This window comes from Ixodes scapularis, unplaced genomic scaffold (genome assembly GCF_016920785.2).
Source record: "Ixodes scapularis isolate PalLabHiFi unplaced genomic scaffold, ASM1692078v2 PGA_scaffold10__122_contigs__length_95168666, whole genome shotgun sequence".
NCBI lineage: Eukaryota > Metazoa > Arthropoda > Arachnida > Ixodida > Ixodidae > Ixodes > Ixodes scapularis.
Window position 1 is genome coordinate 90,737,937 of NW_024609836.1, and position 13,508 is coordinate 90,751,444.

At 46.5% G+C, this 13,508-nt stretch overlaps 2 protein-coding genes across 3 annotated transcripts in view; both read left to right on the forward strand.

The window, feature by feature from the left end:
• LOC121834814 (glutathione hydrolase 1 proenzyme-like) overlaps window positions 1-3,211 on the forward strand; it is a 40,408-nt gene extending 37,197 nt beyond the window's left edge. Inside the window, exons 6-7 of the mRNA XM_042288627.1 lie at window positions 1,555-1,741; window positions 3,091-3,211. Coding sequence (XP_042144561.1) covers window positions 1,555-1,741; window positions 3,091-3,211 — 308 coding nt within the window. The remainder of the gene's footprint in view (window positions 1-1,554; window positions 1,742-3,090) is intronic.
• A 691-nt stretch (window positions 3,212-3,902) lies between these two features.
• Window positions 3,903-9,796, forward strand: LOC115316789 (scoloptoxin SSD20). 2 transcript variants are annotated; one of them, XM_042288728.1, is made up of 5 exons: window positions 3,903-4,082; window positions 5,421-5,658; window positions 7,359-7,475; window positions 7,551-7,571; window positions 9,590-9,796. In XM_042288728.1, the coding sequence occupies exons 1-5, from the start codon at window positions 4,000-4,002 to the stop codon at window positions 9,758-9,760; spliced, it is 630 nt and encodes a 209-aa protein (XP_042144662.1). In that variant the 5' UTR covers window positions 3,903-3,999; the 3' UTR covers window positions 9,761-9,796. The 2 variants fall into 2 exon arrangements, with proteins under 2 accessions (XP_042144662.1, XP_042144663.1); XM_042288729.1 differs by lacking the exon at window positions 7,551-7,571.
• Window positions 9,797-13,508: the final 3,712 nt, after the last annotated feature.

Sequence of the window (13,508 nt, forward strand, 5' to 3'; positions counted from 1 at the left end):
GTTCACGCCGGGTTTCAAGAATCTGCTTCGTCGAACAACTTCAATCAAGCACGAAATGTCACCCACGGTACAGTGTACTAGATCTATGGCTATTTTTATGGCAGCCTGCCGCCATTGCGCTGTCCGCCATATTACTATGATGGCTAGAGATGATATCCCTACTGAAAATTCTCATTTGTATGAGAAATTTCTTGTGTCCAATAAACACATATGAATCATACACGATATATAAGAACATATAAGAACCGTATAAGAACCATATAAGAACTATATAAGATATATGAGAACACACAAGCACCATATGAGAAACTAGTGGGAACTTTCTTATAAGTTTCTTATGGGGTTCTTATATATCTTATATAATTCTTATATAGTTCTCATATAATTCTTATATGTTCTTGTATGTTCTTATATATCTTGTATGATTCATATGTGTTTATTGGACACAAGAAATTTCTCATACAAATGATTTTTTTTACTAGGGATAACTCTACCTAAAGATGGCCGCCAGTGACCGCATTCCGCTCCATAGGAGGAGCTGGTCAAACGCGATCCAGGAAATAGACATAGAGATCAGTGATAGGGACCGACTCAGAGCTTGCCTGGCAACCACAGCAGCGTAGTCTGACAGCCCTTGGGATGACTACTTCCGTCCGCCATTTTCTGGCTCTGACTCATAGGAACTCTATGCGATATCTCAGGAATAAACAAAACAAAGAAGTAACGCCATTTTGTGTTTTCGCGAAATCCGCTGGTTCTAGCGGGCAACAAGCTCCGCCCATTGGCCAAACTCTCTCAAAATAAACGGCTCTGGACCGACTCAACCCTCTGACGGCTCTGACGTGCACGCCAGAGAGGAAGCGCTGCCTGCTGTCGGCACTGCGCATGCGCTTCACTCGGCGCAATTCTGGTTTCTGCGCAGGCGCACGTGCCCACAGCCGGCGTGGGCAAAGGCGGGCTTATTTTTGTAAACAGTTTGTGTTGGTGGATATACTTCCGGTAGTGTGCCATCAGTACTCCAGATGGCGCTAGAAGTTCATGGTGTGTGTTGCTGCGACGAGATGGCGCCACTTGTCACCTAACCACCAAGCCGCCAAACCAAAAGTGCATCGATGCCCATCGCTTCTGCGCGTCTGCTACCACTTAGCCAATCACACGCGTTGAATGCGCCGCGTTTCCGCGTATTTTCTGCTCGTGATGGGGTTTAGCGGGTAGCCGATTATTGCAAATCCCGCAAAGAAAGCGAACGCCGTGACGATGCACTTTTGGTGCCGCCTGATTGTGGCTCCATCGGATCGCAGTGCTGGCCGAGTGTTCTCACCTTTGCCGTTAGAAAACCGTTACACGCGTTTTTTTTTTTTTCTGTTTTACAATCTTTTGTATGCTCCAAAGGACGATTTTATAAGTATACCTATGCATACATGCGATGCGGAAAAAGAACTCTATCGGAAGACACTTTTCTGTATAGTTAATTTCCGAGTTCTACACTTGTGTAGTATAGTTGGCAGAGTCGTGTCGTCTATACAGACATACCTTTACTGGCTTTTCCAACAGTCATAAACGCGGACGATCTGAAGAGCTACAAGGCAGAATGGAAACCATCGCTGACGGCGCCCCTTGGCGGCGGAGACCTGCAACTTCACACCGCGCCGCCACCCGGCAGCGGCGCCATTGTTGCTCGAGCTTTGCAAATTATTAAGGGATACGATCCGAAGGACCCTCGCAACGTTACCTGCCATCGGTAGGCATCTGTTCTTCCAACGAGCATTTCACACACTCATGAAGGTCCCGCATACCTACACCTTCCCAGCGCTATATATATATATATATATATAGACTAACACGCGGCTCTGACGTCGACTCCGCTGTGGTGGCGCTGCTGTCGGAACTGAGCATGCGCAGACGCTTCATTTCACGCAAATTTTGGTTTCTGGAGCATCTAATGATAATTCAGCCAATGAGATTGCTATGTTGGCCGATAAAAATGCCGATAACCGAATCACGAAGCGAGAAGATCATAACTGCCATGCTGCATCTTAAGTTCCGAGTGACTACAAACCACTGAGAGCACAATCGGTATTATGCTCCAATGGGTATTCCATTTCTGTCAGAAAAGGAGTGAATGCCATTTTAATGCAAAAGCATGAACTGTCCCACGGAGCGAGCCGACCTCATCAGCTTTTAAGCCGCGCCGAACGGCAGCTAAATTCCCGTCCCAATGGAGCCAGCTGAAGCCGTGATCTGAAGCCTCCCCAGCTGTGAAGCCGCGCAAAAAGCCACGCAAAACGGCGGCTAAATTCACCTCTCCAAAAAGAGCGAAGTGAAGCCGATTTCTGATGGATAGGCTTTCATTCGCTGGGCGCGTCATCAAGGAACGAGGCTCCCATTGGCTGTCGTGCAGAGTAGTTCCAAAAACCGCTATCAGGAAAGCCCTCTCCATGGCGGCGCACTGCACGCAGCGGCCCGGCGATGCGCGGCGTTGCGGGCCTGGCCCCAGAGCCCGCCCGGGCAAACTCCGCAGGGGTTGTACGGCCGAGCTCAGCGCGGCGTGGCCACTTCACGAGAGCGCGCGCTCGACCGTCGGCCACTACCTCGGCAGTGCCGAAAGGTGGCCGTTCACGCCATTACGCCACACACCAACTAAGGGAGTGTAAGAACGACATTCCTGCTTTGGCATTCTCAACTCATAAAAAGTGCTTAGGTGTCCTCGATATTTTCACTAAGATGGTTTGGCTTTATCTATCGTCTTTCCATTTTCTCATTGGTTGTACTGATTAAATTAATATCGATGAATGGTGTTCGGAGTACATCGATGGGGAAGCAAACGCCCAGGAGCTTATGAGTGTGAGTTTTATTAGATGGTTTTCTCAATGGGATAACGTGATATGGCAGATTTACAGCGCGTGCAACGGAAGTTAACAGACCTCCCTTCTTGCACACAATGATTCGAGCATTGAACTGGCGTCAAAACGGTGCCGATTTCGTGTGCTTTAACGTGTTTCGGCATATTCATCCATCGTAAAAAAAGAAAAGAAATCGGCCATTGAAAGCAATATAATCGTGCGTTATTATTTTTTTTTTCTGTTGCAGTTTAGTAGAAGCGTTGAAGCACGCTTTGGCACAGCTCCCTGAGCTTGGTGATACCCCTGCTATGGACAAGGTGAGTTCGCCGAAGCTCGAACTCCTCGAGAGCGATTCCAGTTCTTCATAATTTCATAAGTGACAGTACCCGCGGGGTCCCCTGTTGTCTGCTCCATGTTTGGACATCTGGTATGGTTTATGTTAGATAACTGCTGCGAGCTTTGTTCGAGATATGATGAAACAAATGATCTGCTGTTTCACATTACACCGCAGCGGACTCTATATGAGCCATCGGAGCCAATCCATTGCCGTCTGGATGTCACGTGACCTTAGGGAGGGAAACAGCGACGCGCGGGCCGCATATAGTCACGCGATACGTTCGCGTAACTTACAAATTTTAAGGGAAAAAATGTTTCTTTTGCGATTGTGAACGCTGGGCCAGCTCTCATGCGACTATCGACCTAAGACCAAGAGGCTATGGTGGCAAAGACAGCTAAGATACTAAGGCAGCGAAGGTTGTTTTTGTTTTTTTCGAGGAGCAGCCGATTTTGTTATAGCGAGTTATTTCGATATAGCGAGGTTTCGCTATAGCGAGGGTTTCGCAATAGCGATGACTTCGCAATAGCGAGGATTTCGCTATGGCAATATCTCGCTATATTGAGGCTCGGTAGATTACACCGTACGGGCAATGTTAAACTTGCTTTTGTTCACATTTCAGAGAAGGCAGAATCCCTATTGTTCTTTTTCGTTTTTGATTTTTTGAAGTGCGAGCTCATTGGTGCGTTCTGTTATCTTTGACAAAACGTGTAGGTTCTAAAAAACCTAACCAGCGCGGACCACGCGAAAACCATTCAAAAGCTGATATCTGATACGGGCCCGCTCAAAAGCGCCTCGGAGTATGGGTTGCGGCACTCCTTCATGGAAGACGGCGACGCCGCCACCTTGAGCGTGTGGGCCCCAGACGGCGACGTGCTGGTCGTTACCTCAACCATCAACAGACAGTAAGTGGTCTTTTTGGTGTACGGATCGCTACACAGTTAACGTAAGCAAACTATCATCGTTTTTGTTTTTCTCGTACGTCTATGAGAAAATAGAACCGCGCTTTTCGGCCCGCGTCACACATTAACTATACGTACCGCAAAAAAGGTTAAATTTCGTGAGAGTATGACGCTAGCTGTTGGGATAGAACGCGAAAGTTGGAGAACATGACCTCATCTTGATCAAAAAGGTAAGGGAGAAAGACGAAATGTCTTTATGAGCCGACGTCCAGCTAAGCCTAATATCGTCAAAACAAGAACTCCTATTGTGGACGGAATCTGGCATTTATATCAGTGGAAAACAACAACAACAACAACTTACCAGCAAAAAAGAAAACAATATTCTCTCACTAAACTAAGCGAGGCGCGCGAAGATTCCTTCGCGCGCCTCGCTTCTTCCACTCCGGCCTGTTGCATGGCTTCCCAAGCGGCATCTTCAACACCCCGAGTCAATTAGTTCTCGCAGCGCTACGACACAATGACTCAATCTCACCTGAAACCTCACCATCCGTAGTTTCAGCAGAGGGTCGCTTACGTGCAAACTATTTGCGACTTCGAGACCTTTCGCTTGCCATATTTATACCTCCTTGGACCCATAGCCGCGAGAACGGCCTTTCTAGTTATGAAAACACGCACAGCTATCCGCCTGACACCTCACCCCAAGAAACAAAACCACTCTGTCTGGACGGGTCTTGCCGTCCCTGGACCACCACAAGCGCGTTACTGAAGAGCGCATGCGCGCGGAGTAATACAAAATCAGAGCAGTGTGCGTGGCGAAATGGTGGCGCCCTCACGCGGCGCTCGTCGAACTAGTCTTGACCGTCCAAACGAGGAAAACAAGCCACAACACCTTGGTTCAGTTTTTTCGATGTAGTTAGAGAACGGATGTACTTACAGCTATAATTTTAAGATAATTGAATTCCGTGTTAAATTCCGCAGATATCCCACAAGACACATTTGTAGTTCAAAATTCACAGGTTTTTAGAAACGCGTTCTAACGTAAACATGTCAAAACAGCCGATTCCGACCGATTTCACGATTTAATATAAAATATAACAGATGTTTTTATGAAAAATACGCTCTGAGGGATAGTTGGACGAAGAATCATTCTTTTTATAGCAAAAAAGTTTGAAAAAATCGGAGTAACGGTTATTAAATGAGAATTTTCGTAAAATGGCAGAAAATCGCGTGTATTCTCTATGGGGCTTGGAGGAGCGCTCCCTCTTAACGTCAAGACTCACTAATGTATCTCGAGACCCAGCGGCCTACGTAGGATTTTCTTTCGTGTTGTCCCCTCGGCAGGTTCGGCAGCATGGTGATGGTGGACAAGGGTCTGCTGCTCAACAACGCGATGCACGCCTTCTCGGTGAAAGGCACCAAGAACGCCCTGCGCCTGGAACCTTCGGCTGCGAACCTGCCTCTTCCGGGCAAGATGCCCATGTCGTCCATGGCGCCGTCCATAGTTACAAACAAGGGCAGAGCCATCACGGCCATTGGAGGGGGAGGAGGGTCAGCAGCAATCTCGGCCTTGCTCTCTGCCGTGAGTGTGTATATACCTTTCTTGGCAAACTGCTTTAAGTTCACGCCTGTGCATTATATTATTTGAAGCCCGCTTATGTGACACTCGGAAAACTGATTGATTGATTGGTTGAAAGACTGATATATCAATGTATTGATTGAATAACTAAATGAATGACTTATTGATTGATTGGGTTTGCTGACAGGAAGGTTAGAAGTTTGTCACCCAAGCCTGATAGTCTGCAATGGGATTTGTGGAAAAGAAAAAAGGACTGACGATGAGTGCAAAGAAGCGATTGTGATAATGAAGTTCCAAAGAGAACCATGGAACGCTTTTTTTTTTTTTTTTTACTTTTGCTTGTGAACGTTTTGAATAAGAACTTTACCTTGATAAGGCTTGACATGGCTATATTTGTTTTTAACGCGCTTGTTTTTGTGAAAAGAACAACAACACACATTTAGGACTTTTTTCCTCTTCAACTACAAGAACGCAAAGCGGGTTTAAGCTTGGTTGTGGCGTCATACTGTTTTTCTTAGATTTTCGGCAGAAGGTTCGGTTTGGATGCTTCTGTTAGTTGAGTGGCTGCTATTACTATTCTTTTTTTTTAAGCATTCATAATCACAACACTCTCGCCTTTACCAGTTAACCAGATGCCCATGATAGCATTAATTTGCGTGCGGTTTTCGTTCACCTGGGAAAAAAAGATATTCGGAAAGGAATGAACATAATAAATAGCACATGACCCTGGAAAACAGAAATCAAACTTTGCATTACAGACAAATCTATTATACACCCGGCATCAGATGTCTGGTGCCCTTAATTGCAGTGCGGGGGCGGGTACATAATACCAATGCACTGTTTCCGAATATTCACGCTTTGCCCACACCGGCACGTGTGGTACGCGGGCGCCGCCATCTTGAACCGCGGAACTTCAGGTATGCGGGAAAACACTGTTTTACTCTCGCCACGCCACAGGAAGAAGCTCACGTTTTAATCGTGACTGTCTATTATTCTTGTTTTTCCTTTTCAGTATTTTTTCACTTGTTTGAGGTTGTATATGGTTTGCTTTGTTTAATCTCGGATATCGGATTTGTTCACTACTACGTGGCTGGATACGAGAGTGAACAAAAAAGGCCTAAGCTTTGCGAGAGGCGACTCCTCTGCGCATGTGCCGTGCCTGCCGCAAGCAGCGCCACTGCTGCCATATGACGTCAGAGGTGGGACTTGAAACTGATCTCAGCGTCCACTTAAAAGTCTTCGGCGTTATTTTTTAACGCGATAGCGTTTAAAAGCTTGTGCCGCAGAAAATCTAGCGTCGGTAGGACCGAAAATTCCCATAATGCTACGTTCGCAGCCACGTGTGACGCCACACGTGATTGCGACATCATAACCTAATTAACCCGCCAAATTTAGCGGAAATTTTTCCGCTAAATTTAGAGGGCCGATAGGTTCAACACATTACGTCACTTGACGCGTAACGCTAGCGACTAGACCATGCACACACGCGTGCACTGGTTAGGAACCGATGCGGGTTTATATGAGAAGGCTTTCAGAACGGGGCCCGTAACACTATCGTGTTTAAGCGTCCCCCAAGTTTTTATATTTGTTGTTTAAAGGGAAAAACTTTTTTTAACAAATATATGAATATGAACGAAAGCTATCAAACCAATTTCTCGATTTCGTTTTCTCCCGCCATTTCTCTTTCACCCTCTGTGCCTCAGATCAGCCTCACCGGCGATAAAAATATCCTCGGAGCCAAGTTTCTGGCCTCCGAGGTGAACTCCGTTCGCTTCCACCCGAAGCTCGTTCCCTACGAGGTGGAGGTCGAACCAGAGAAGGTACGACACCACCGCTCGTTAGCTAAGTTCAGGATCTTCGCTCTTGTCAAATTCACATGTAATTTATTCTTTCAGGACACTGCTAAACAGAGTCCGGTAAGTATCCCTGGGCGATTGAGGGCAGAATTTAGGGGTTGACTGTGTCAGGCTCGGTATGTACGAAAAACCAGTCAACGTGCATGCAGGCGAGCTGGTGTAAAACCCGAGACGGGGGTCTCACTCAGCAGCTCAGGTCTTAAAGCCAGAGTCATACAGTTTACACATCGTACAAACGACCGTCTGCATACAGATTTGAAGGCGAGTCACCGCATGCCGCATGGCAATGAGTTCAAGGAGAAAACTTTGCATGCGGCATTCGAACCACGGATACTGCGGTGACTCGTGCTTGAAGACTGTCTTTTGTAGGATGTATGAGCAGTGTGACCCCGGCTTTAGGTGTCACTGGTGAGACCTGAGACAGGGACTCACCAGTTGATGTCTTTCTTAGTCCCTGATTAGGGTTGAGACAGGGTGTCAGGTCTTACCGATATAGACTCTGACAAGACGCGAGACTGGGGTCTTACACCAGCTGAGGTCTTACCCCAGTCTCTGATAAGAGCTGAGACAGGGTCTTACACCAGCTCAGGCCTCAGCGCAGTCTCGTAAAATCTGAGACAGGGGCTTACACAAGCCGATGTCTTGCCTTGAGAGTGGTGGCAGGTGTTACACTAGTATTTGACTAGACGTGAGACCAAGGTCTTACACCATCTCAGGTCTTACAACAGTCTCTGATAAGACGTGAGATAGGGTCTATCGCAAGCTGAAGTCTTACATCAGTCTCTGGTAAGTTCTGAGACAGGGGTTTACACCAGCTGATGTCTTATCTAGTCCCTGATAAGACTTGAGACTGGTGTCAGGCTTAGTGACCAAGCAAATGACCTTTATTTGAACAACACAACAGTGAGAAGAAGAAGAAAAACGAAAACATGCTGCCTCGTTTTGCATTATGGTTTTGCGAAAATAGACTGTTCCAAATATTGTTTTCTGGTCTTTCTTTTTTCTTTTCTTTTTAGTTGTAGAGGACAGACAAGTCATCCGACTGGCCTGCGCACGATTCTCGCACTGATTAGAATGTTCCATTTGCCTTTATCGGCTGATTCGCCAGCCTATCATAGCAAATTATTGGTGTTATTTTCATTTACCGACGAAAAGTAATGTTGGGTGTATAGTGCTAACATAGGCGCTGGTGTGAGATTAATTAAATTCTCACACTGAGAAATGTTATGCTAAATACTGTTCCCGACGCTTACCTCATGACTACACCCTTATTTCGACCGAATACACCCTTATCAATTGCAAGACAGAGTGCTGTTGCGTCGATCACCCTTCACTTTATAAGGGTTCAAAAAGGGTGTGAAAGAGTACCCACTTGAAGTGAGAAAAACATAATTCTTGAGAGAGGTTCCCCGCACTGATATTTACTTTAGTCGAGATTGTCTTAGCGGCAATATAGAGTAATTCTTACTTCTACGAATGCATTTTACTTTGAGATACATTCCTTGACCTTAGATATCACATATGCATTAAGCAAAATATGTACAAGAAAAAAAACGTGCGTGATCTTCGTAATTGCGGAGGCAGCTGCCCCTGCGAATGAGTATCTTTGAATTGTCGAATATCTAAGGCAGTGGAGCAGTCTTTGCAGACTCGTGATTCCTCCATTGTGCGTGATCCATTACGTTGACTGTATTTGCTGTTTCTGTGTAGTTTTACTGTATTTTTACTTACCGTCAGTAAACGTGCTACTTGAAAAAGTATCTCTCTGCAGTTAAGATCCCCTGAGGCTGCACCCAATTTTTCGGACATTCACCAGCATCTTAAAGGTGTTTAACACACCTGGGGCGTTGGCCCTGAGACAAGCTGGTTTAGTGTGTGCAAAAATTGCTCTGTTTGCCAGAGACTCACGAAAGTAATGTGCATTCTATAGAGCCACGCTTTCAGTAGCTGATTTTTTCGGTTCAGCATCACTTAAGGGTCATGAGTCTGAACCTGGCACTGATTGGGTTCATTTGGGTGTGTGTCATTTTTACATTTGTAATCTTTCTTCTTCTATGCTTTTTCTATTTCTTTGGCAGAAAATTAAGGAAGTGCTCGAAGCACAAGGACACAAGGTAGTCTTCAAAGTCAGAGAGGAGACACACATTAGCGGCATTCAATGGGACGAAAAAACCAACCGCCGCTGCGCATTTGCTGATCATCGCGTCGACGGTGCGGTTAACGGGACGCAAGAAGGGCAAATAGAATGACACACCGCCTTGAATAAAAACTGAGCCATATTAAAATCTGGTAATAGTTGCCTGCCTGCGATGTACGCGTGCCCTACCGATGTGATATTCAAATTTGCGCTATTTCATGCACGTATACATTGGCACGTTGTTTAGCGCGTTGCTTGCGTCTTTCTTTCTTTCTGCAAAAAGGCAAAAAACAAAAAGGCAAGGCCGCGTACGTTGGTACGCATTCAAGTCGCAGTGGTGCGGTTGCGCTGGGTTCACAGCATGAAGTGCTTGCTGCCTGTGCTGCGTCATTAAGTGCTTCAATAGTTATGCGTCGTATCTCGTGGAGACAAAGTTTCACAGTTTTTCACCTCGCCGATGTTTTGTGGAAAAGCGACAACGATGGAGCCGTGCCGTACGACACGAGAAATTTGGTCTCCCGATCATGTCTGCCACTGTGTCGGCACGGCTGACATATTCTAGCTACACTGCCGCTTTGCGCCTTGCGTTTGTTTTCGTACCAGTAACGCCTACATCTGTTGGCGCCGATGGGACGAACTGAAACGCCATCCCACACTCGCGGGTATGCAGTGCCAATCTCGTTGGAGGAATGCCCTCCAATGAAGTTTCGTCCCCATCGTACGTGTCGATGATTATTCCGGACAAGTATGGCACGCAATCTGTACTTTATGAAGAAAGATTCGAACGGTAAAAAAGTGACAAATATAAATCTAAAGAAAACAACAATAAAACTCGGAATCACTGGAGAATCGACGTTTGAGTATGGAAGTTTATGTGGTGTGCTTTCTTTCTTGATCAGCCTCCTTTCGGATGTGGAAACGCTGACACCAAGAGTTCTGTAGACAACATTTTTTTTTTCTCGGCTTTAGAGCCACCTATTGCAAAGTGGTTCGAACTGGAATTACCCCACTGGTCCCTACCTACCTGTAAAATGTGCACCTCCCACGATGAGTGGTATTATCTGACAGCCTTTGACGGTCAAAGCCAGTTCCCATTTAGTTACGCCGCCCAAACTAAACTTACACCTGGTTTCGCTATGCCAACTCTTTTTGTTATAATAAGTGTTGTGCCAAGTGACGGTCATGTCAAAGTACCCGTGCGCCGAAAATCAGCACCTCGCACAACAGGTTATTACACAACAGCAAACCGTGTTTTGGCCGACAACTTTGTTTTCTCGGCTTTGGAACCACCTTTCGTAAAGTTGTTTCAATTGGAAGTACAGTCCACCCTAGTCCCTTCCTACCTCTAAAGTCTCCACCTCCCCCGACCAGTGGTATTCTCTTGACAGCCTTTTCATGGTCAAAACCGGTTCCCATTGAGTTACGCCGCTCAAACCAAATTTTCACCTGGTTTCCCTATGCCACCTTTTTTTTTTTTTGTATAATAAGTACTGTGTCATGTTACTGTCAAGACCAAGCACCTGTGTGCCCAAATCTGCGCTTTACACAGCCCGCTATAACACAACATTTTGGGTCGAATATTGGATATCCCGTACAGCTTTATTTCTTTATTCATTAGAAACCTAACTTTCACACCTGCTGTCTTAAAGAAACTTGGCACTCTTTGTGCACAAACTTAGTGAACATCTCACTCGCCTCCAAATATCATCGTTCCAGCAGTCCTAGGTTTACAGCGACGAGCGAAATAAATTTCCCACCCAGAGCAATCAGGTGGCGGCCGTCTTGTTTTTCGGAAAATTGCTCCAACTCCTTTTTCGGCCGCAACTAGAGAAATTACCCCTAATAACGACTCAAACTCAATATATAAGAAGTGGAGAACAGCTAGATGCCCTTCTTAGGTCTACCCCAGTACTCATGCAACGTCACCCTCGACTTATCGGCTCAAAAAGCAAAAGTTTCGTCCGTGCGCGCTTCCGGCGACACAGCTTGGCATGCGAAAAGGCGCCGCAGGCTGCTGAACGCGCCACACAGTCGAACGCCAGCTCCTCCGCTAGCGGCGCTGCGCGCGTTTTTCAAAGCGCCCCCTATAGTTCCCGCACGGAGTGTATAGTAGGCTGGATCGTGGCTCGGGAGCCCGACGGTGGCTCCACCGGCGGCCATTGCTTAACACGAGGCAACACACGCAAGTCCATGGAAGGTACGAATAAAAATAAACTTTTTGAAGCTTTATAGTGTGAAGTGTCTTCTAAAGAAACTTTTATGAGGTTTCGATGTAATACTAAGAATTTGCAGTCGTCAGCAATTGCTGAGAAGGTTATTAAATTACGCAAATAGCAAGCCAATCTCTGCCGTCTGCTACCATCGATGGTATTCGTCTGCTTGACTGTTCGAACCGTCGTCATGCTTAAAAATGTCACGTTTTTGCTTCAAATAACTCGCAACACTAACAGTTTCTTATGAGAATATATATATATCTTTAATTAAGTTAATTCAGTGGGCTAAAGCGCACACCCAGCTCGACGCACGTGGAGCGAAAGCTCGCTCTGCAGAACCCAGGGATCCTATACTTCGTTTCAGCTTCGGTCCAGACGCAGCCGATGCTACAAGCGCGAGCATGTGGCCCAGAGCAGTGCTTGCACTGCACGAGCGCGCGTGCTTGGCAGGGATGCTGAAAGCCCGGTGTAGGACGCCGATCTCACTACCCCTCCGCTTCGACTACGGTAGTGGTTATGGCGTACGCCAAAATCAATACCGTAGTCGTTTCGGCGTACGCCATAGCCAATACCGTAGTCTTTTTCGCATACCCCAAACACACTACCCTTACGCCAAATTCAATACCTTGAATAACGTCGGCTGAGCAGGAGTTGAGCTCCGCATTTCGCTAAAACTGGCGGAAGCAACTTTCTGCAGCAAAGTACCCTGATTGTTTGTTGTTGTTCGTATGAGCCAGCCACCATAGTATGAGCAGCGGAACGCGCGCGGCAGGCGTTGTTAATTTTGATTAGCGTTGATACGGCTGACGGCGCACAAAGCTAAAGGCCACAAGCAAGGAAGCTTGGAGTGATTCTGTGTCGTTGTGATTTGACATCGCTTCTTTCTGGTTCTTCGATCATGGTGCAAATGCAGGTGCCCGACTCCCGAACGATTCGAAGAGTGGTAGCCCGCCTATCCGCTGGTCTTTCAATCGCATGCACTGTCGTCATTTTGGGCACAGCGGAAGAAAATAAGACGCTCACTATTTTAAATAGCGTGCGATCGGCCTGTCTAGGTTTTGGCGACACCGTTTCAGGCTGTAGATGAGAAAATTCAGCCACTACAGTACGACTGCTAGCCTGGGGTCTGCGCCTCACAACAGATCGAAACGGGTAGGGGTGGGGATCCCTGGCAGCGGGACCTTTCGCCGTACGACCTGCGGTGCGCTAACACACTCGACCTCCGATACCCCCTTGGGTCACAGCGCTTGCTGAAAGAAGTTTGGATCGTTTTACGCAGATTTTGCAGTGCGTACGAGACGCACAACAGCTACGTACTATGTCCTAGATGCCCAAGCTGAGGCTCGCTACTTGTGCGCGGCTCTCGTGATCTGGGAAGCAGTATGCTCGCCATGAAAACGTTGCATTGAGAAGTACGGAAAAGTAATACTATAAAAGTATAGTATCTAAAACTGGCTTACATTGTCACTGAGCATATGGAAATAAAACTTATTAGGAATGCCGATTAGATGGGTGGGAATGTTATATAATGTGCTCAAGTTATGTGTGAAGTTGCATCGGCACAGGAATTCAAACTTGTTGGCCCCACCCCCGCTCCTAAATTCTTCCAATGTTACTGGCAGTTTTTTTTTTTTTTTTTTATTATTA